Source organism: Adiantum capillus-veneris, chromosome 26 (genome assembly GCF_014529385.1).
Source record: "Adiantum capillus-veneris isolate H3 chromosome 26, ASM1452938v2, whole genome shotgun sequence".
NCBI lineage: Eukaryota > Viridiplantae > Streptophyta > Polypodiopsida > Polypodiales > Pteridaceae > Adiantum > Adiantum capillus-veneris.
Genome location: NC_140956.1, coordinates 100804618 through 100828420, shown reverse-complemented (window position 1 = coordinate 100828420; position 23803 = coordinate 100804618). Strand labels below are relative to the sequence as shown.

Below are 23803 nucleotides of genomic sequence, written 5' to 3'. Positions count from 1 at the left end.
CACACACAGATTTATGAACACGAACAAATGATGATCGTGAGATATAATAATGAATAGGCCAAAAATACTACATTGCCAATCCCAGCTGCTTTACTAAAACCCCTGCACATTCAGTGCAAGCATGTGTGGCCATTTTCAAGTCGATGGAGCAGCAAAAGAGAGCTTCTCGCCAAGACTTGTGCAGATGACCTTCAAGCACTATGCTACTGACGCATGAGAGAGAGAGAGAGAGAGAGAGAGAGAGAATTTGTGTGCTCCCGATCAGATCCACTCCACACTGTAGAGGGTTTGAAAGCCTGCGATCACGGCTTGCAGTCAATTCACACGTCAGCAAAAAGATCGAGATTTGTCTACGGCAGAGAGAGAGAGAGAGAGAGAGAGAGAGAGAGAGAGAGAGAGAGAGAGAGACATAGATATTTTATGAGTCACCTTTTCATGATTCAATGTCAATGCGAATATATTTATTTGTCCTTGTAATGAGTATCTTCCACTGTGTTCCAACCAATGAAAATTTGTTTTTTCTTTTCAACCTCTTTTGGCCTGCATATTTTTTAAAAAAATAATCTTCTCTTTTTCATTAGCAAAAAGGGAAACCATCACTAAGGCCTCCCCCCTTTGGGACAGGCCAAAAATCTTTGTAAGATGTGTTAAATAAATTTTTATCATGCTCACTATATTTTGAAAGACGCTCTCTATAGATACTAGTGTGGCAGGCAGTCTTCAACCGCCTCTCTCTCTCTCTCTCTCTCTCTCTCTCTCTCTCTCTCTCTTCCCGGCACCCTTCTCGCTACACATGCGTTGTTCTTTGTCTCGTCTAAGCTACAAGGAACACAGACCGGTTGAAGGAGGTGTTGGCGCGTGGCAGGGAGGGGGGGTGGAATCCCTCCCCCCATTATACATGTATAAATCGATATAGAGGTCATGCTGTCAAAATTATATGATTATATGCGCAAGAGTGATAAATTCATAAATCAAAAGTCTGCATCGTGTATTTCTGCTTCAGGTATTTATTTTATTACATTCAGATTTGAATATCATAATCAAGTTTTGAAATAACATAAAATAAGCTCCTTGTTTGTTACAACGCATTCAGCAAACTTACCGCACGCAAAAAAAGGCCGTGATTTGGGTCCGCCAACTCTCTCACTCTCTTCTTCGTCTTCTTCTTCTGCTCCTCTCTCTCTCTCTCTCTCTCTCTCTCTCTCTCTCACAGAGACCCTCCTCTGCTGACAAATCTCGTCGCCCAACTGAAGAATTTCAATCTCTCATCAGGTTCTCTCTTGTTTTCGACTGCCACAGATCGAGAGAGAGAGAGAGAGAGAGAGAGAGAGAGAGAGAGAGAGAGAGAGAGCGAGCGCACAAGTGTTATTTCAAGCTGAAAATTGAAGAGAAATACTAGCTCTTGTGTGTGTGTGTGTGTGTGGAGAGAGAGAGAGAGAGGTTCTTAAATACTGAAAAGTTATCTGCTGCATAGTGTATCAGAACTCATTGTTGATGATTGTAGCAGAGATGAAGGTGGGGAGGATAAGACTGCTCATAATGGTGAGTTGCATCATGTGGCCGACCTGTCAAGCACGAGCACGAACAATCGAAGTTGCGGCAGCAGCACACCAGCAATTACAAGACCAAGGTGATGTCGCATTTGATGTCAATACAGGGGCCATGCAAGACTGCAAATGCCAACATTGCCCTTGCTTATATGGAGAGAGCGACATGCATTGCCGCATATGCTTCATATGTGAGGATTACGCCGCTTCAGAGGGCGTGGATGAGGCAAAGGCAGCGAGGCGCGATCGAGCGGACATGGTCTATGGTGGTGAAAATGGGGGGACACAAGATGTTACAAGCGATGCGACTGTGTATGCGTCTGCCCCGCTCGTCTCCATGCCACCGGCTCACAATATGAAGTATACCCAAAATTATGTTGGCAGCTCATGTTGCTCCACTAATCCATGTTGCTACTTCCAGTTTTAGAGATCTTTACTCCCTGTTAGATTGACATAGCTGCCTTGTTTGTATATATGGCATACTATAGCCATCCATCACTTCCTTACAGACAATATATATTAGCTTTTGAGATAACAATCCAGCTTTGTCATTTGTTTTACATTGCAGTTAAATAAGGGCAAATGTAGGAGCCCCTCTCTCTCTCTCTCTCTCTCTCTCTCTCTCTCTCTCTCTCTCTCTCTCTCTCTCTCTCAGTTTTGGACAAATTCTCACAATAATTCCCACATTGTGACTTACCTCAACATCATGAGCTTCTGCGAGGGAGGCACCGCATACCTGGCTAGGTACGATTGGGGGCAGGGGACAGCCGGCCCGGTGAGGGGACCACCGGGGCCGGTGGTCCCCTGCCCCCAATCGTACCTAGCTAGGTATGCGGTGCCTCTCGAGCATAAGCTCATGATGTTATGCATTGTATGAAAAACACTGAAAAAGACTCCGTTTTCCTACATGAGAAAATTTCTAAATCTTCTTCTTCTTCTTCTTCTTCTCTCTCTCTCTCTCTCTCTCTCTCTCTCTCTCTCTCTCAAACACACACAGACACACACACACACGCACACGTTTAACCTCGTCCTTTATCAAATTGATTGCTCACACAACTCTTGACACAACTCTTGATATAGTTGAAAATTGTTTGCAACTCTTGATATGCTCATGTTAAGAAGGAGGCAAGTAGTAGCAAGAAAGCTATGAAGGAATTAATATTTTGATGAGCTAATTGAGAGTATGACTTCCAAAGTGGACCTATCCTTGATGTCTTTTTAAAATATGTAATAACGAAGCTATTTCATACTATTTGTGAATTGACAAATAAAAACATCCATCTTCGTTGTCTTATTTTAATATGTGATTGTTTACCAATCAATAAATCTTTTGGATCATCGTCGTCATTGTAATCTCTTATAAAACTAGTGCAAGTCCATAAATTATATCAAAAAATAGTCGTAAATGTGTGCTCAACTAATCAATCTTAAAACAAATTGCCATTTTTAAATTGGCAATGGACATTAAAGTAGCATATATAAATGTAAATATGGTTTTCTTTAAATGTACAATTTTGAATTCTTTTAATATCTTGGTTGGCATTGCAAATATTGATTTGTAAATTCTCAAAAAGCTTGTAACACTAGAAGTTCTGGACAAATTCTCACAATAATTCCCACATTGTGACTTACCTCAACATCATGAGCTTCTGCTCGGGAGGCACCGCATACCTGGCTAGGTACGATTGGGGGCAGGAGACCACCGCCCCCCCCACCGGGCCGGCGGTGGGGGGGGCGGTGGTCCCTTGCCCCCAATCGTACCTAGCTAGGTATGCGGTGCCTCCCTCACAAAAGCTCATGATGTTATGCATTGTATGAAAAACACTAGAAAAGACTCCATTTTCCTACATGAGAAAATTTCTAAATCTTCTTGTGTAAGGCAGTGGTTATTTAGCTTATTATTCACAAGACCCCATTGTGTGTAAGCATGTTTTGTGATTGTTGAACTTTTAATGATTTTAAGAAGATTTAAATTTTTTTAATGTTTTCAAACGTATTCCATTTGAGCAAATTACTCTTCCAACAAGAACCATGCCCTCTATAATATATAATCACTCTTTTGAATATCAATGGGTTAAACTCATGTGGAAGTTCTGTCTTGGAATTCATTATTGAAAGGACGTAACCAATAATGTTGTAGGTGCTCTTAGCCGAGGATCGTTGAATCATGGTATAGGTAGTTTTCTAGAAGTGTTAGATATATAGTTGTATGAGGGGAAATTCCTCTGTAATACTACACATACATCTAGTGTAGTATCTTTAGAGAAGTTTGCATATACATGAAGTATTATGGGTGGTTGCGTTGAATCACGATGTACTTCAAGACATCTAGGATGTGGCCCATTTCAACTCTAACTTTTTAGAAAGCATGATAACCAAGTGGCCGAGGCCTTTGGAATCCTTAGCAATTTGGGGTCATTGAAATCAATGTAGTGCAATCCAAAACGGGGCATAAAGCCACTAGCCCATTCCCAACTATCCATAAAAGTCCAATAAAAGTAGCCCTCCACCATCACCTTGTCCACCCTAGCCACAATAAAAATTCAATGAGTCCCAACCAAAGAACACCAATGACATAAGCTTCATCTCATCATGACAAGTATGTGGCTAAACTCAATATTGAATTAAATAAAATAAATAATTAGATCTCTAAAATTTCAGAAAATTAGAAAACCTTTCAAGACATCTCAAATGCAATATTGAAGGGTAAGAGACAAGGAAATGAAAAGCCACATTACAATGGAAAGTCAAACAAGTTTTACTCTATATAAAGAGTGGCCTTGCATGCATGCAATGTGCATTTTGAAGCTATCTTAAATCAATCATGACTAAGTGATGTTGATTTCATATATTATCATCAATTGTGACTAAGTGGCTATTATAGCAGTTAAGTAATCTAAAATCATAGCTAATATTAGCTCCAAAGAGCTTGGGTTGGAGGCAAATCATTCAATGGTATCCAATTGGATAGCTAGCACATCTCCAAAGGGGGAACTGTGAAAAAAGAGATTGTTTTGGGCCCTTGGAGTATTGACATTTGATTGATATTGCCTAATTTAGAAAGATATGAACCTATTGACAGGCAAAGACTTATGTTTCAAGAACAAGTTACTTCATCAACACATATTCAAATTCTTTCTCTTTTAAGTCATGGACAATTTTGTTCTTAATACATTGCTGAAATTGTATCAAGTCAAACACAATCTTGTTCTTAATACATTATTGATACATTCCTAGTATATTATTGATAATGTCAATAAGTTATTGAAGACTTGAAGTTGAGGAAGGAATGATGGATGCCATAACTAGTTCTTGTTTGAGTAGAGCGGTTAAGATGGAGCTCACATATTTGCCGGATGTTGAAATTCCTATCCTAGTACTTGGAATTCCCATGTTCCACTAGCAATCTCAATCATTGCTAACGTGATGTTAACTGAGAGGACAGAGGGAATAGGCTCGTCTTTAACCGCACAACCATGCCCTTATATAACCTTTAATAAGGCCCCTTTCCCAAGCATATGGGCTCTTTGCCCCTTGCTAGGCCTTTGCCTAGATGCTTGTCGTCACATTAACACGTTGCACAAAGATGTTTTTTAGCCTCTTTAATTGTGTTCTCTTTTCATTACAATTGCATATTTTAGGTTTTGAAGGCTCGTCGTATTCAAAACATCTATTTGTGCTTAAAATATGCATAGGGTTATTGATAGACAATTTATGTCTTTGTTCCAAGTTGTAAGCATTTGAGATGAAACTTCTGAGGAAATCTTACACATTTCTTGAAATATTTGCTGCATGCTTTTCTGGAAACAAACTAATAACAACACAAGAAGTTTTAGACAAATTCTCACAATAATTCCCACATTGTGACTTACCCCAACATCATGAGCTTTTGTGAAGGAGGCACCGTATACCTAGCTAGGTACGATTGGGGGCAAGGGACCTAGCTAGGTATGCGGTGCCTCTCGAGCGAAAGCTCATGATGTTATGCATTGTATGAAAAACACTGAAAAAGACTCCGTTTTCCTACATGAGAAATCTTCTTGTGCAATAGATAAGGCATTTTTTCAGGTTTGAGCTGATTCCAAAACAACATTAGCTAAAATACTCGGCTCGATTAAAAGATACTACTCTGCTATGCAAGAGGAACATTCTTATCACACACTACGATTTTGCTTGAGGCTAGTATCTAACCAATGGAACAACCTCCCCCAATGGAGAGACCAACACAATCCTGGGAATCTGAGGCACGAGTAAGGCAGCTCTGAGTAAGTCCAAAACCTTTGTTGCTGACAACCTTCTTCCACCACTTTGCCTACCAAACAACAAGCCTCTAATGTAACCACTGTGCTATGAAAGGAACTGAATGTATCTGTTGACAATGTGATCCCCGTTGATAATCCACCAGGATCAATGATGAAGAACTCTCACCTGATGAGCCAAAACTGAAAGCAAAATCTAGAGATGGTGAGCCAACGGGATTCCCCGCCAGATAGTGGCTTACTAGAGTCTGCACCTAAAGGCTCATGTGTCCCTAACACTGGTCTACCTCCAATGAAGAGCACACTCAAGAGAGCACCCTGTAAACAGAAAATACTCGATACTTGTCGGAAATGAAGGCGTCTAGAGAAAAGCTTAGTGTGATATCTCTCTGTCAAAAAAAATATCAACTCCCAACCATATCCCCAGTCACTTGCTGAGTTACGTGAAGCAAGGGAGGCTTGAACTTACATTTGATAGCACTAGGAATCGCTAGGGACTTGCATGTACGGATGGAGCAAAGTGTAATGCTATATCACCGCTTGCATACTAATGTGATGCAAAGTGAGCACCAAACTTAAGTCTTACCCTCATCTCAGTATCCTACGCATGACGAGTCATGATAAGACAAATACTTTTGACAAAAAACCCACCAAAAAAAGTGGGCATCAATCCTGACCTGATGGAGTCTGCTACCACTGAAAGATGATCTTTCAGATATTTAATCCTGCGTGTGTCATTCAATGGTCCATCCAACATGCTGCTAGCATCAGGATCGAGTGTTCCTGCAACAATAAACATCAAGAGAGTATCCATCAAAAGAAACTTGTGATAGAGATACGAGAGTGCAGCATGCCTCAAAACTTGTGATAGAGATACAAGAGGTGCTTCCAGAGCTCATTGCTTCAAACATGGAGGTCAATACACTATAAACAAAGATGCTACCATTTTCTGTGATGTAAATCTTTGTGTTGCCATATCGTTTCTTGAGGCCTGCTAGAACTTTCCTCAAACCCCAGGGACAGCTACGAAATAGCGGTAGTTCCAACAGGCCCTAAAGGAAAAATCATTGAAGGCTCTAGAAACATACAGTAATCAGTCCTTGCAAAGACAAAAGTAAGCATCGACTTACACTAAGTTCACCCAAGAAGTTTTCATTCGCATCCTTCCCTGATACAAGTAGCTGTGAGTTTTTTCAAAGATGTTGGAAGATAATGTAGACAGCACGTTAAAGTTTAACATTGAAAAACAAAATGCAAGGGGTTCAAGTAAAGATGACATACAATGTAATTCTGCCTGAGATTCTTTCAAAAACACATTGAAATCTGAGGGAACATTGACTTCCACTGAAGAGGCTTCACTAAGCTTTGCATTAGTTGCCCAGAAAGTAAAGTAGTAGTTCAAACCAATAAAATCCAGGCTTTCCTTAAGATCTGCACTTTCTTCTTTGGAAAATGTAGGCAACCGCTCACCGAGTATGTCTTTCATAGTCTGGGGATAGTCGCCAAAATGGACTGGATCTAGTATCCTGTAAGTAGATTGTAAGTCAAATCCAAGAAGCCTATAAATGAGCTTCTCAAAGTGCAGAACTTCCTCTCACCAGCCCATCTCAAACTCTTCACATCTCAAAGCAGCATCCACATCTTCTTGTTTTGTAGACATTGGCTCATAACAAGAAATGTCAGCACTCATGCCAATCCAACCTTGTTGCTCCTTCTGTAAAGTCACAAGGACAGTTTTCAATCCTTTGACCTTTCCAAAAATAAAAAATGGAAAGGCTAAGACTCAGGTGGGCCTTCTAAAACAAGAGAAGCTTTCAATGTTGGGCTTCACCAAATAACCACCCCTTTAAGCCAGTCATTTTGTGCTTTCTATTTGTCTCTTTGCCCAATTTCACATGATGCCATTAAATAATGGACGAATATTGGGACCCTTTGGGAGTTAGAATAAGACTTCTACGCCTAGCATGAACCTAACAAGTGGCCCAAATTGAACACAATTCAAGAGATGTAATAGAAGGAGACTAGCAACACCAGGTAACCAGTGCAGTTCTGTCCTTAAACTCAGAAAGAGCCAAAATTGAAACCCCACAAAATTTCCAAACTCACGACATATTAACACTATGGTAAGGAAGTGCATAGTAAATACTCTGAGTCTTGAAGAGATAAAAGTGACACCAGATACTAAAACAAACAAGTTCAATGAAACAAAAGCTACACACAATGTTAACGGTCCATTCCGGCTGCTAAATTAACAAAGGAGATTATACCCATGCTTTTGCTCAAGTCATCCTGGACTCATTCCTGTACTCTGTGCTTGCATGCGAGTGCATGCGTGTATGTAGCTCACACTGAAGGGACCTGCATATGACAAGAATGAGATTGGAACATGCCTGATACGTTGTCCGATAGAGCCTCACAACCGCAGCATGGCACAGAAGCTGGTGGTGCGCTGTTGTGTAGGGATTAATGCCTGCATCATCAGACTTTCCAGGTGCCATTAACCCAAACCCATATGCCAAAACTGAGATCATATGTATCTCATTTAAGGTTATCCAATACTTCACTCTGTCTCCAAAGCATTTGAAACAAGTATTTGCAAAAGTCACAAAATGTCCTCTGCACAGAAAAAACTTTGTCACTATAAGTTTCCTCGTTCACCTTTCAAGTTTAAAATGAGTACCTAGTGTTTTACAGTAGTATTCAAACATTGTCACCATCTGATGTGATGCTCCACTAGGAGAGCCAAAATCTAGGCAAGGATGAGAGAAAAGTTGACTACCTTTGTGGGAGGTTAAGGATAGAAGCAACCGAGCACATCTAATATGGATATGCAGACACCAGCAACTACAGCTCAAAATGCTACAAATACACCAAACAGGCTAGCTAAAAATTGTCATTATATTTTTTTGTAGCCTCCTTCAATGTTTTGAGATTGCGTGTGTGCACCTACCTTTCATACTTCCATAGAAATAACCATCCACTTCAGATCATTTCAAGACAATTTAATCGCTTTTGCTGAGAGTATAAAATGCAAGAGTAGAAGTTCGAAAGCCACAAGTGAAAAACCAGACATATACAACACGTGGTACATGAGAACTGTCATTTGAAAGAAACAACATGAGACCACAAGAACTAGAGGACATAGAAAACAGTAAGGTTTGAGCCTCAGCTAATCTGAATCGCCTTAAAGAGATCATTGCAGATTTCCTAAGCAGACAGGACATTCTTGGTAACTACAACACTCACATGATGTGTTTGGTACCCCATCCCTTCACAACAGGATCGTCTTGGAGAAACTGTGGTAAATCCCAATGATAGAGAGTAACAAATGCGGTCAAACCTGAATGGCACCATGACTATTATTCAGCAGAGGTGCCTTCAACTCTAGTAGGCATCTTTGGCAGCAAAAAAGAAGAGTGTTTTACCAGCCTCCACAACACAATTGATGACGTTATTGTAGAATGCAACGCCTTCGGCATTCACTTCCTTTGAGGATTCTGCCATCAAAATTAAAGGATTCATATTAAAGATGCAACCTACTTATAGCAAAACAGAGAAAAACAAGGAGCTGTCCTATTGGAGTTCTCTATTCAACCTTGTGCCTCACCATCCAGGCTGTGGGTGCAATTTGGGTATGTGTTGACACCATAATGTGCAATGATTGCATAAGCTTCATGGCAGATAGTGTGTAAGAGGAAGTGCAAGAAAATATCTCTCTTACGACAATGATGGGGGTGATAGCACCCACACATACTAAAGCATGGAGGGTGGGGAATGTGACGGTTTTTAGGGTTAGGGTTTCCGGGTCAAGGTTATAGACGTTGATCCATGCGTTAGTGTGGTCAGTCATAGACTCACTTCCCCTAGAGAGGTGGTCCATGCCAATCTCTTGGTCAAAGCCAGAATCCTTTGTGCCGTGAACAATTCTCTATGTGGTATTTGCATCTGTGATCATCTGCATGATGCTCCGACATCGGAGTGACCTTCGGGTCTTGGCTAACTTGACTATGCTTTGCAGATCCCCGCTGAGGGGGCTAAAACCTAGAGAAAAGAAGAAGAAACTGAAGAAAACCCAGCTTATGAAGTTCTGCCGGAAGGACCCATTTATTAAATGGGTTAGGATTTTCACCCAACAACTTATGGAGCACTTGCAGAGAGGCCTAAAACCCAAAAATCAAAAGCTTGGTGTCACGTGACACATCTAACCCTATGTGTACGTGGACAAGGTTCAGTTCAGTTCAGTTAGCCTAGCCTAGGAAGTGTTTTGGCACTTTTGTGAGTCTGTTTGCAGACCGTGTCACAAACTGGTGACGTGGCGTGCCACAACACACACACACATACTTTCTCTGTTGGTTGCGGACTAGCTGGCTGTTGACACATGGCAACTGTACGGACACCCGTAGACTGGACTGGCTGACTGCTGACGTGGCAGCCCACAAATCGCAGTGGATTTTATGGAAGCTAAAAAGCGACGCAAGGCTGAAATTCCACGCAATTTTGAAAGTTGCTTTATTTTACTAAAGCATAGGAGAAAGAAAGAGAAAGAGCCTTTGCTTTATTTTTCAAAGCTTTTAATGCTTTTGAATTTACCAGCCTTTGGGGGCTCTGCTTTTAGCATCCCTTGTACTCTTTAAATAAGTGGGTAGGCCACTCACAACTCAGAGCATCTGGACGCAGAGTCTGAGTGTGAGCGCCTACCCGCACTCTTGTACTTTGAACACAGATTAATATATTAAAAAAATACCGAAAGGGGCGCTAGTCTTTGGGCCAAATATCTCTAGGCACGGAACTCCACCAGGCCAGTGTCGAATCAATTGTGAACTGTGAATTATTTTGAAGTGGTTATTTATGCTGTCGCGGTAGATTCTCGACTTGGAGTGTCCAAGTCTGTTACAGTGGTATCAGAGCACGGCCGATTTCTCTTCTACGGGAAATCCGATCCCTATTTTTTTTCCGCGGCACCTACGGCTTCAGGCAAAGATCAATCGACTCCCTCTGCATCCGGAGATGCGAGAAGGGATCACAACAAAGATTCACGCGAGGAGTATGGCCCGCCACGGCCTACTCAGGTGGAGCGTCAAGAGATGGAGCGTCGACAATTGATCGGCGATGCAACAAAGATGATGCTTAATTTTGCCAAGGACCCAAAATTGGCAAAATATATGAGCAAGAATTCTTTTGAGGAGCTGCACACGCAGTGGCAGAAGACCACAAAACCACCCCGAAAACCCGCTCTCAAGAAACCTCCTACTCCCAAGAAGTATACAGAGAAAGAATTAGAAGAGGTGGTTGATGCACGAATTGCTCAGCTTTTTGACGCGCAGAACGAAGTTAAAAAGCACGACAAAAAGCAGAAGAAAGGCACTGACTTCCCGGGTTATTTGGATCGTCAGTCTACATTTGAAAAGGTAAAGAAACAGAAGAAGCGTGTTCGATTTGAAGGAGTACCCAGTTCTTCTTCTTCTTCTTCTTCTGACAGTATGACTTTCTGGAAGACAAAAGCAATAAAGTCCGAGAGTTTAAGGAAGGTGGACAGTCAATTAAATTTGACACATTTTCTGGTTATAGAGATGCTTCGAAGGCTTTGTCTTTTGTACAACAATTTGACATCGCTTTCGCGGGAGGGCGTTACTCATAGCACTCTAAGATTCGGAGAGCTGCCTCTTACTTTAAGGGGAATGCTCGAACTTGGTGGTCCACGCTTCTATTAAGCAAGACTACGCCAGTTAAATGGCTGAAATTCAAGAGGCTTTTTATTTCTTCTTGGCTGACTCGAGAGTATGAACGCGATATACGAACTCCTTGGAACCATCTTCAGATGACCAAGAAGGATACAGTGGATGCTTATTGCGAGAGATTTTGGAGCTCTTTTCTACCCGCCTCTTCATTTAAGAAGATCTCGTTCAAGGAACAGATTAAGCGGTTTACCTTGGGTCTACCTACAGAGATCCGAGATCACTGCTTGGAACAAAAGTCAGCTTCCATTCAAGAGTTGATGAGTGATGCGAAACGGGGTTTTGCCATTTACTCATGCAGTTTGACCTACCCCACCAATGAGATCATGACACAAAGAGCTGAACAGACTTCGACAAATGAGAGTAGAAAGAGGAAGAGCAATCCAGAAAAGAAAGATGCACGACCAAAACTCACTCCTCAGGAGAGAGCTCGCTACATCAGGGAAGGGAAGTGCTTTGGATGCGAGGAAATTGGGCATATCTCCGCGAAGTGCCCTAAAAAGGCACAGAAAGAACAGAACGACAAGGACGACGAAAGGCCTGAGAGTTCAAGAGCAGATGAGGAACGTGGACGAAAAGGCAAGATGAAAACACGATTGGTTCCACATTGCGTGGGTATCGATCCCCGCACGATGGATGAGAGTACAGAACTTTGCCGAGCTTGGGGCAAAGTGAAAGACCAAGAAGCCCTGATCTTCTTTGATGGAGGAGCCAAGGCCAACTTCATTTCACCGAAATTGGCGGTGCGGCTCGAGATCACTCCCGATCGGATGGGACCACTTGCGGAGGTTGTTCTAGCGGCACCCGGCAGGGACGTAGCCATTACACCTATCATTGGCAAACTTCGGTTGCATTGTCAGGGGTATTTGGGGCATGAGGACTTTTACATAATTCCTTTGGAAGGTTGTGATGTCCTCTTGGGAATTCCCTGGTACCACAAGAACAACACCGTGGTCGACTATCGGGCGAGGAAAGCGACATTGACCACAGAGAAGGGCAGAATCATTGTACTTGACATTAAACTTAAGGGCGAGTTTGTCCCTATTGTATCGGCTTCGGCCATTTTGAAGTTAATGAAATCCAGTCTGTTTGTTTACTCGATCTTTTTGAAAGAGTCGAGTGATGAGGATAGGACAAATATGTCTCAACTTGATAAAGAACGCCAAGATTTTCTCCACTCTCATACCGATTGCTTCTCAGAGGGCCTGCCAGGCGAGTTACCACCTGCTCGTCCTGAAGATCATACCATTGATCTGATACCTTGAAGCACACCACCGAACCGGCCACCTCACCGTGTGAGTCGAGCCCAGAACGAAGAGATTATGAACCAAGTGAAAGACCTCTTGGAAAAGGATCTTGTCCAACCTAGTACTTCACCGTACTGCTCTCCTGTGTTGTTGGTTTTGAAGAAAGACGGATCTTGGAGAATGTGCATCGATTATAGAGCTCTTAACAAAATCACCATCAAGAACAGATTTCGGATTCCTAGAATAGATGATTTACTTGACCGACTTCAGGGATCCTCGTGCTTTAGCAGGATCGACTTGAAACGTAGATATCATCAGATCCGAATCGCGCCGGGAGACGTCTACAAGACAGCCTTTCGGACGACTTTTGAGTTATTTGAGTTTTTGGTGATGCCTTTTGGCTTAACCAATGCTCCTGCGACATTTAACCGGATGATGGACAGGATTTTTCGAGATACACGCTATTTGTTGGCACTTTCTTTGACGATATCATTGTATTCTCCAAGGATGAGGCAGAACATAGAGATCATCTGCTTCAAGTCTTTTTGACTTTGCCGGACTTGCAGAAGTCATTTGAAGTATATTGTGATGCTTGTGGTCGTAGTCTGGATGCGGTCTTAATGCAAGAAGGCCATGTCATTGCTTATGAGAGCGGATTGTTCTCAAGGCAGGAATTAACAGCACAGATTTATGAGAAAGAGCTTTTAGCCGTTATCCATGCTCTTACTCAGTGGCGGCACTACCTACTCGGAGCGGATTTTACTGTCTTTACAGACCATCAAAGTTTACGCTACTTCTTGTCACAGAAGCAGCTATCGGAAAAGCAGATGCGGTGGGCGAACATCTTGTCACAGTTTCACTTCCAGATTGTCCATGTGCAAGGACAGAAGAATTTGGTGGCAAATGCTTTGTCTTGGAAGCCGTTGGTTCTGGCTATTTCCGCGATACATCATAGGAGCTTCGAGGATATGGTCGACCAGTATGCCACAGATACGGATTTTGCAGATTTCTATACACGCATACGGAATGGGAAGACAGTAGCGGGATATTCCATTCAGGATGGCTACTTGATGAGGAAAACCATGTTGTGCGTTACACAGCCGTTGAGGGAAAAGGTTATGACTGAATGCCACTGTCCACCTTCTACGGGTCACAGCAGCATTGCTACCCGTAGAGAGATACTTCTTTTGGCCGAGACCAAGTTCGAACTCAATTCCAGATGTTCAAGGAAACACAGAAACGGAGAAAGGGAAGCGTCAACTTCTGAAGGGCCGGGGGTCTTTGAACAACCAGCAAGTACTGATTCTTTATGATCCAGGATCCACGGATAACTTCATCTCCCTGGATACTGCGGAACGATTGTGCCTCACACCAGCTCAGCTTGGCACACCGGTTACATCCGGATCGGCATTCGAGGGGTTGACAACCAATGCAACTCCCGTGCAAGGACAGCTCAATCTTCGGATTGGCGAGTACAAGGACCGCGAATCATTTTTGATGGCACCCATCGAGGGATGTGATATCATCTTGGGTATGCCATGGCACTTCCACATGACACCTATTCCCGATTATGTGGAAAAGACCCTCACTTTTGATCATGGGGGTAAGAAAATAAAGATTCATGCTGATGCAGGAGATTGGCAGTTCCCAAGCCATATCTCCATTAAGAAAGAAATGAAGAAGTGTGTTTCTGCTTACTTGATTTTTGCACGTGAGAAGGATAAAACTAGTAGGGACTCTCTCTCTAGTCTGGAAATTAAGCGTCTTCAATTTATTGAAAAGTACAAAGATTGTTTCACGGAAACACTTCCTGATGAACTCCCTCCGGTACGCCCGGAAGATCACCGCATAGATCTCATAGCGGGTAGCTCGCCTCCCAATCAACCCCCTTATCGGGTGAGTCTCGCTCAGCAAGAGGAAATTCTCAAGCAAGTCAACGAGCTTCTAGAGAAAGGGTTAGTACGGCCAAGTGCTTCATCCTACTGCTCTCCAGTTCTACTGGTGCAGAAGAAAGATGGCACGTTTCGAATGTGCATAGACTATAGGTCTTTAAACAAGATCACGATCAAGAATCGCTTTCCGATCCCTCGGATTGATGATATACTTGATAAGTTGCAGGGTGCAAGTGTTTTTAGTCGCATAGACTTAAAGAGTGGGTATCATCAAATACGGATCGCCCCTGAGGATGTCCATAAGACTGCTTTCCGCACAACCTTTGGACTATATGAATTTTTGGTAATGCCTTTCGGCTTGACCAATGCTCCTGCGACCTTCAATCACATGATGGACCGCATTTTCAGCCCGTATCGAGCTTTTACGGGAGTATTCTTTGACGACATACTCATCTTCTCTAAGTCAGAAGAGGAACATCGGAAGCACTTGGACTTAGTGTTTCAAGAATTGCGAAAGCATGAGTTGCATGTGAATGCAAAGAAGAGTGAGTTCTTTCTCTCAGAGATACATTATCTCGGCCATATAGTCTCTCACAATCAAGTGAGTATGGATCATGCCAAGATCCGAGTGGTAGAAGATTGGCCTATTCCCACTACGGTACATGATGTACGTAGCTTCCTGGGATTATGTTCGTATTATCGAAGGTTTGTCCGAGGATTTGCTCATGTAGCAGGACCACTTCATGATTTGACAAAGAAGAAGATTCCTTTCAGGTGGGGATCGAGACAACAAGGAGCTTTTGATCGGCTCAAGTACTTGCTAAGCCATGGACCTATTTTGATAGTGCCTGACTTAAGGAAACCATTTGAGGTTCACTGCGATGCTTCAGGCGATTGCATCGGAGCAGTGTTAAACCAAGAAGGCCATGCAGCGGCCTACGAAAGCAGACGGCTTAAGGATGCAGAGTTGCATGCATCAATCTACGAAAAGGAACTCACGGCTGTGATTCACTCCTTATCCAACTGAAAGCACTATCTTGTAGGAGCGGATTTTGTGATCAAGACTGATCACCAGAGTTTGTGGTATTTTCTTATGCAAAGGAAACTATCTGAGAAGCAGATGAGATGGGCCAACTTTTTGTCTATGTTTCACTTTCAGATCCTTCACACGGCTGGGAGTAAGAATGTGGTCGCGGACGCATTGTCTAGACGGCCAAGGGTGAACGCTATCACTTCGATGTATCACCAAGAATTAGAAGCACTACCGGATTTGTATCCGAATGACCCAGACTTCTCCACCATTTGGGGAAAGCTACATCGTGGAGAGAATGAGTTTCCCTATTCCATCCGGGACGGTTATCTCTACCACCATCAGGCCATATGTGTGGCGGAACCATTAAGAAAGAAGATCATGGATGAAGCACACGCTTCGCCTTATGCGGGTCATCGGGGTATTCTCCCTACGACCTTAGCAATGGAAAGATATTTCTTTTGGCCTAGCCTTAAAGCAGACATTGATAAGTATGTCAGGGAATGCTTAGTTTGCCAAAAAGTGAAGTATGATCGGCATAAGACGCCTGGGTTGCTACAACCTTTGCCTGTGCCTAATGAACCTTGGGAAAGTATTGCCATGGACTTCATCATGGACCTCCCTAGAACTCAGACTGGAAATGATGCGATCTGGACCATTGTGGACAGGTTTATACCAGTCAAGAAAACGATAAAAGCAGATCATATGGCTAGGGTCTTTCTGGCACAGATCTTTAAACATCATGGAATGCCTAAGTCTATTGTGAGTGATCGAGATCCTCGCATGACAGGAAATTTTTGGCGTGCCTTGATGGATAATCTTGGTACGAAGCTGAATTTTTCATCTGCCTACCACCCTCAAACGGACGGGCAAAGTGAGATAGCCAATTCCACAGTATTGGATATGTTAAAAGCTTATGTGTCAGACCGGCAATCTGACTGGGAGAAATATTTGCCTCTTGTCGAGTATGCGTATAACAACACCATACACTCATCGACAGGGAAAGCACCTTTTGAGATTCTCTATGGTAAGCCTTTGCTTCCACCGATCCTTTTAACTAAGGATAAGATCTTTGCAGCAGATGAATTTGTCCAGGATTTGGACACAGCCTCTGGGCAAGTTAGGAGAGCTATTCTACGCTCTTAGGAAAAGCATAAGAAAGCTGCAGACAAGCACAGGAGGAATCTAGACTTAACAGTCGGACAATTAGTCTTACTCAAGTTTGAGAAGGCAAGACTTAAGAAACAAGCGTCTCATAAGGGTAAGGTGGTAAAACTTTCTACCCGTTATTATGGGCCGTTTAAGATCACTGAGCGAGTGAATGATGTCACCTTCCGATTAGAGCTACCGCCTAATTGGAAGATCCATAATGCTTTCCATGTCAGTTTACTCCGGCCGTATGTGGAACCGACTCCGAGCCAGCCTAGTGCTGAGGAACCTCCTGAGGTTGAGGAAACAGAAGAAATACTCCAACGCAGATAGTAAGTCATCAGGAGCGGCCTCTCAAATCCGGAAAGATAACACGAAAGTATTTGGTTAAGTTTAAGAACTATTCAAATCTAGATACTCAGTGGATGACGCAGGAGGAATTAGCAGCTTATCCCGAGATACTGGAGGTATATGTCCAAGCACTACAGTTGAGGTCAACTGTTTAGAAGCCAGAGGGATGTTGCTAATTGGACTATTTTCTTTTTTTTAATGATTAATCTCTTTTTTAGGATATTTTATTGTGTGCACTAAGAACTGTTAAAAGATTGTAGCTACAGGAACTGCCGTCAAGAACGGACAACTCTGATGTGTCATTTGATGGGTGACGGTAAACATCGCGAAGGAGTTTCCGTAAGTTCGGTGGAAAGGGCCGGGTTACGAGTGCCCCTGATGCGTCACATGATGGGTGACGGGTGCATCAGTAAGGGGGCATCCCGTAGGCTAAGGAGGAAATCCGAACTGAGTAAGAAAATACGCGTAAGAACGCAAGCACAAGAATAAAGATGGGTTCAATGAAGCTTTTTACGAAAAGCAGGAACAGTCGCGGGAAGACAGATGTTTTCCCGCGAGGAGTCTGTGTCTGCATTGCATCTGTGTCGTGTCCTGCACCCGGGGACGCCTGGAATGTGTTTGTGTAGCATTGTTTTCATTAACTAAGTGAGTTTTTAAAGTTTGAACAGGTTCACACTTTATTTTATTAAGTGGCCGGTCACTTTTAAGTGACCAGCCCTTTATTAATAAAATAAAGCAAGTCCTTCTAAAAAGCCAGCGCTAATAGGCTACGCAGGCTGAAAATCAGAGATCTCTCTCTCTCCTCTCTCTAAAAAGCACCAAAATCAGCGATTCTTCTCTCTCCTCTCTTTAGGAGCGCCAGGTTCTGCTTTTTCGGCCCCTATTCCTGCCGGGTGCAAGGGCTTATAAAAGGGTAGCCAGCGTTCCAGTTTTGGGCATGCCGGAAGCAGCAGAAAGTGCTAGCGCTAGGATTCTGGAGTAGAGACTGGCGACGGAAACTGCAAGTGTTCGTGTGACGACTGAGTACGGAGGTCGCTTTTCCGAGTAAGGAGCGACAGGTATACAGTGTTGATACGCATTGAGAATTGTTGCTTTGTGTGGTTTGTTTTGCAGGAATCTCCCGTCTTACGGGAAAGTACGGCTTCGCGCCTAAGTCCCTTACGAGAAAGTACGGCTTCGCGCCTAAGCCCCTTACGGGAAAGAACGGCCTTGTGCCCAAGCCCTTTACGGGAAAGCACGACCTTCGGGTCTAAGATTACAGAACGGAGGGGTTTCCTCGGGTTCTCGTGCTTGTATAAGAATTCTCCTTGAATAAAGAATACTCTTAACGGGGGGGGGGGGCAGCCCATCTTCTGGTCCCCAATACTGTGTCGATCTTCTCCCTTCTCTCATATTTGCAAAGTATTATATTTTTCAGATTTCTAAGTGCTCGTGTACGCTCCCGTTTTGTGACATAATCTTTCAATTGACGATACGAACCATGAATCTTGTTTTGTTTTATGAAACTTGAATGAATATATGATGATGAGGAATGACGAATAATGATCATGATTATGAATTTGACATGGTATGGCCGATGGCACGCTTCCGTCATACCATGAGGTAGATGTTCACTTCGGTGACTCCACAAACTTTGGATAAACGATTGCATCCAAAGAGACACACTTTCCATATTGACTGGGAGTATGATGATCTTGGGTGTGTGCACTCACCACAAGCAAGATCCAATCACCTTTTATAGGCATTGACTAAGACAAAGATCTTGATCAACATCCAAGCAAGATCCAATGACCCTTTTAGGCATTGGCTAAGAAACTAGCCATAAGATCGATTTTTAGACGCACCCAAGGTGTTTGTAGCTAGTTTTTATGTGTGCACGGCCATCATGACACAAGAATACATGACTGAATGATCAATTGTAAGATTTTAAGTTGCATGCATGTTAGGCATGTGAGCATTTTCTTGTATCCTACAATCGAGGACGATTGCTTTGATTTTAGAAGGCGGTGCGTGACTGTTTTAGTTAGGGTTTCTGGATCGAGGTCATAGACGCATCTGATCAATGCGCTCATGTGGCCAATCACACTCATTTCCCCTAGAAAGGTGGTTCATGCGAATCTCTTGGTCAAAGCCAGAATCCTCTGTGCTGTGAGTAGTTCTCTATGTGGTATTTGCATCTGTGATCATCTGCATGAAGCTAGGACATCTGAGTGACCTTCAGATTTTGGGCTAACCTGACATTTGAGTGACCTTCAGGTCTTGGGCTAACTTGACATCTATCTATTGTAGGACACCCCTTGATCTTGAGCATAGGTTTTGTTGTAACGGAACTGCGCACCACGTGCCAACGGAAAAGAATAGACTAAACAACTTTAAGCACTTCAATTAACAACTGAACTCAAAGAGATGGACAACACACGAGATGAGGAGTGGCGATGTTCCACCCCAAGAGAGCACTGGCCCCAAACCCTGACGCCTCTTTTGGTATTTCTTTATATTGCTTCAACAACATGGTACAACTCTAATGGCTCTGCTTTCCATCTCCTGCGGGTAGATTGTCAAAGTGAGAGCCCATGGGTCTTATTTAAAAGGCCCTTCGACTCTAAAAGCAGTTTACATGAAAAGCTTCAAGTTCTAAAAGCATTTGGTCCCAAAAGCTAGCGCTAATAGGTTTGTCTGTACAATCTGCTACATCATCAACAGTTAGCAAGATTCGCGGAAATCCGTACAGTGCCACATGGCAATCAACGCAAAACATGGACGTTTGTATGATTGCCACATCATCAGTTTTTATGCTAGAAAGATAAGAGTGTGTGTGTGCTAGTCCTACTTTATTGAAGTGTCTTGTGCCACTAAGGCCCCCATCGGACAGGGTCCCATAAGTTGGTAAGTCTTCTTCCTCTGTTGCTGCTTCTTAGGGTTTAGGCCCCTCGGCCGGGATCTTCAAGATGGCTCGGGTCTTCAGTGGCTTGACACGTCAGCAGTTTGTGACATTTGTAGCCTTTTTCTCCCACTAGCATTTTCTTTGTGTGTCTCTCTCTCTTTCATCTTCCTCTCTCTATAGTTAGGTGTTTGCAATTTTGTGTTCCTTCAAACAGTTTCAAAGTATCAAAACTAAGCTCCTTTTTATTGGGGGGAGAGAGAGAGAGAGAGAGAGAGAGAGAGAGAGAGAGAGAGAGAGAGAGAGAGAGAGAGAGCATGAGCTACCCGGAAATAAGCGAGGCCAAGAAATGGAGAAACGATACGCATCCAATCCAAGCTTCTTCACATTGGCAATATCCTCCTGCATTCAAAGCTTGCATCAACACCTTATCCTCCATACCACCAACCTTAGTCTTCATAAAATTCAACGGAACTATTCATGCATGTGTGTGTGTGTGTGTGTGTGTGTGGAGAGAGAGAGAGAGAGAATCACACGTCGAAGGCTGTCAACAAACCAACTTCTAGACTTTCTCAGAGCTACCTTCCTTGTGGCACTTAATCACAAGATTGTGATTATCTCCCCATCTGAGAGAGGTTGCTACAAGGTTCAGTTTGAGACAACAGACAAGGCTAGTCTAGCATTGGCACAGAGTCCCCCCGGCTTCAATAGATTGCATTGATATTTGTATAGATGGAGGCAAGGGATGGGAGGCAGGGGATGGAGCTAGTCTTGACAAGGGTCTCAAGTGCCAAGGACTATTGCCAAAGTTTCAGGGCATATTACATAGATTGGAAGTAGATTGAGCAACGTCTAATGGTGTACATCCTCACCCTTCAGTTGATTATTTACCCCTCTCGTAAAGAATCCTCCTCAACTCATGTCTCTACCTACTATATATGGAGGTGATATACGATAGCACGTTTTCTTTATTGGTTTACCAAGACACTGTTTTGTTTGTGGCAAAGCTGGTCATATGGCAGTTGGATGCACTAGGAGGATAGAGTGCTAGAGAAGAGGTAGCATCTAGTGTCTCATGAGAGACAGCGAGAGGTATCATCAAGGTCAAGGAGGTCAGAAGCTCAGAAAGTTAGGAGAAGAGAAGCAAAGAAGGTGACAGAGGCAAACAAAATGCTTCAAGCTAGACAAGTTTACATGCATAGGGATCCCCCATAGGATTCCTCTCTGCAGGCTAGCTCTTCTTCTACAAAGATTCCATTTGTTTCTCCAAAGCGTGAAAGGGGCCCTGAGGATATTGTTGTACTTTCATGCAATTTGGATGGAGATGATATTCCTCTTGTTGTGCTCATGAGACGGTAGAGGACATGATATTCCTCTTGTTGTGCTCATGAGACGGTAGAGGATGGACTAGTTCCCACCTCTTGGACATGATAAAAACGTATAGGTTAGGAGATTTGAGGATTGAGAATCAAGAGATAGTCTTTTGCCATTTATTGTATATTTTATGGACATTTCGGGATCATTGCTTTGTGATGATCGTCTTTAGTATATTTATCTTGAGTTTTGTGCCCTTGATATATTTACTAATAATTAAGATTAGAAGGTATTCCTAATGGCTTCAAAAAAATTAAAAGGTAAAAAGCTAAAAGATTTTAAACAATTCACAAAAAACCTAGGTTTAGTGTAATCCCACCTACAAATGGTGGGATTACACTAGACCTACATAGCGGAGTCCTGCTCATATGATTTCGCGACTTACATAGTGCAAGAAAATTCTAAAGAGAAGGAAATGTTAAAAGAAAGGTAATGGAGAAGACATGCGCTCAACCACTTCTTTTATATGGAGATGAAAAGTCTTTTGACTTTCCATTTTAATGGGCTTTTCATATTCATGGTCTTTTTGTTTCCTAATACTTACCCTTCACTTATGCATTTGTAATGTTTTGAAAGGATTCTTATTTTTCTGAGATTGGAAGGCCCTACTTACTTAATGAAGAAAAAAAAATTGTGTGTGTGTGTGTGTGTGTGTGTGTGAGAGAGAGAGAGAGAGAGAGAGAGAGCCCCAATGTGAGAATACATATGTATAGCTTTAAATGCAATAGATATCTATGAAAGGCCATATTGGCTTATGAGACAACACAATGTAGAACGGTGTCCATGTCTATGGGTATCATGGAGAAAGAATAAAAGCAAACCAAAGTTTGATCTGTATACAAAGGCTATGTAGGAAGGTACTACTCCCATCCCACAAAGAAGCTACGGTTAAGGATGAAATACATCGAAGGTGGGGGTGGTGCCTCTCTCTCCAAAGTGTAGAGAGAGAGAGAGAGAGAGAGAGAGAGAGAATGCACCTTCACATCAGGGTTGTTTTTTAGGACTGGCTTTAGCACTTTTCAACAATGAAGGTAATAATTTAAGTTAAAGAGTATGTAATTGTTTTAATGGGCAATCAAAGCAAAGCTCCCAATCCATGTAATGCAAAAACTTTGAAAGAGCTTAGTACCTTGAATTTGTGAAAGTGATCACATGCTATAGCGGGTGTACTTCCATCAAAGGTCTTTCCTGCAAAAACCATTAGCGTTTGCTTGGTCCAAGACTGTTTTGGCAGATTACATAGGCTCCAGCGAGCCGGCCGAATTGAGGTCTGCTAGAGCTATCTGAGGGTTTCCATACCTGGTCCAAATGTATCCCAAACTCCTTTTCCTCGTCCACCTTCACAAGTTGCACCCTCTATCTGCAATGGGATTTGAGCGAAGCATCATGCACTTCTCTTTGATTGCTATATTTTGGGTTTTGTCAAACGGAAGAAGAGCAACCCAAACTTGCCTGCACAGAGCTTGTCGCTACCCCAAAGATGAAACTCGTTGGGAACGAAGAGGAACGAGAGAGGTCAGGGACTCTGCTACCCAGAACGCTCATCCTGGCGACTTTCTCGCTAGAGCTGACGATGAATGCACCCTTCAATGGAAAATTGCAATGGAGCGTCTTAGAATATAAAGATGGAGTGTTCGCACAAAACTGGTCTTTCTCTGTGGAAAATTGCAATGGAAAGTGTTCGCACAAAACCGGCCGTTAGAGCCGGGTCGCACCCAAGTTAGTGAGGGGAGTGAAGGGAGTGGAAACCGCACCCAGCCTCTTTCAAAACCATGGTCTGTGGCACCTTCTGTCGACCAGCTCGTGTGCTTTGCTTTGATTAGCTCAGAAATTCCTACGGCCCCGGAGGAAGCAGGTAGCCCTTAATACTCGCTTAATCCCCCCCTTTTTCAAAGTGATGACTGGATTCTTTGCAGAGCTTTTCGGAGTTGTTGAAAATGGTGAATGACTTCCCCCTGCTCCCCCCACTCATCTTGGGTGCGACCCGGCTCTTAGTGTATTTTAAACCAGCTACAACTCTTAGAGCTGAGTCCCACGACTCCACTGTGTACTAATGAATTTAGTGAAATTATCAAAATCTCCTTGCATAATAGTCTCACAAAACATGTTTGCGTTTAAAAAATTTAGAAAGATAGGATCCTTTTTTATCGTAAACTTGTAGACGCAAGCTTTCTCACGGGGATTAACGTGATAATAAGAAGACTAACCAATGAGAAATGGTTCCAATTTCTAAAATAGAGGAGAAGATTTAGGAAAAGGTAAAATGGTCACCTTAATTGGCTATCGGTAATTAAAAGATCTCAGAAGAACATGATAATGGTCTTTTTGTATCAAAGAT

At 42.8% G+C, this 23803-nt stretch overlaps 1 protein-coding gene across 1 annotated transcript; it reads right to left on the bottom strand.

The window, feature by feature from the left end:
• Positions 1-3621: 3621 nt before the first annotated feature.
• Positions 3622-23437, bottom strand: LOC147423903 (beta-glucosidase 4-like). Its single transcript, XM_086501038.1, has 15 exons — positions 23368-23437; positions 23220-23299; positions 22918-23049; positions 22765-22825; positions 22595-22653; positions 20418-20493; positions 9232-9303; positions 9053-9146; positions 8197-8422; positions 7405-7520; positions 7088-7332; positions 6937-6974; positions 6750-6858; positions 6484-6589; positions 3622-4073 (listed from the first exon to the last, which is right to left on the bottom strand). Exons 1-15 carry the CDS (start codon positions 23435-23437, stop codon positions 3899-3901), a joined length of 1659 nt encoding a protein of 552 aa, XP_086357164.1. The 3' UTR covers positions 3622-3898.
• Between the last annotated feature and the right edge of the window lie 366 nt (positions 23438-23803).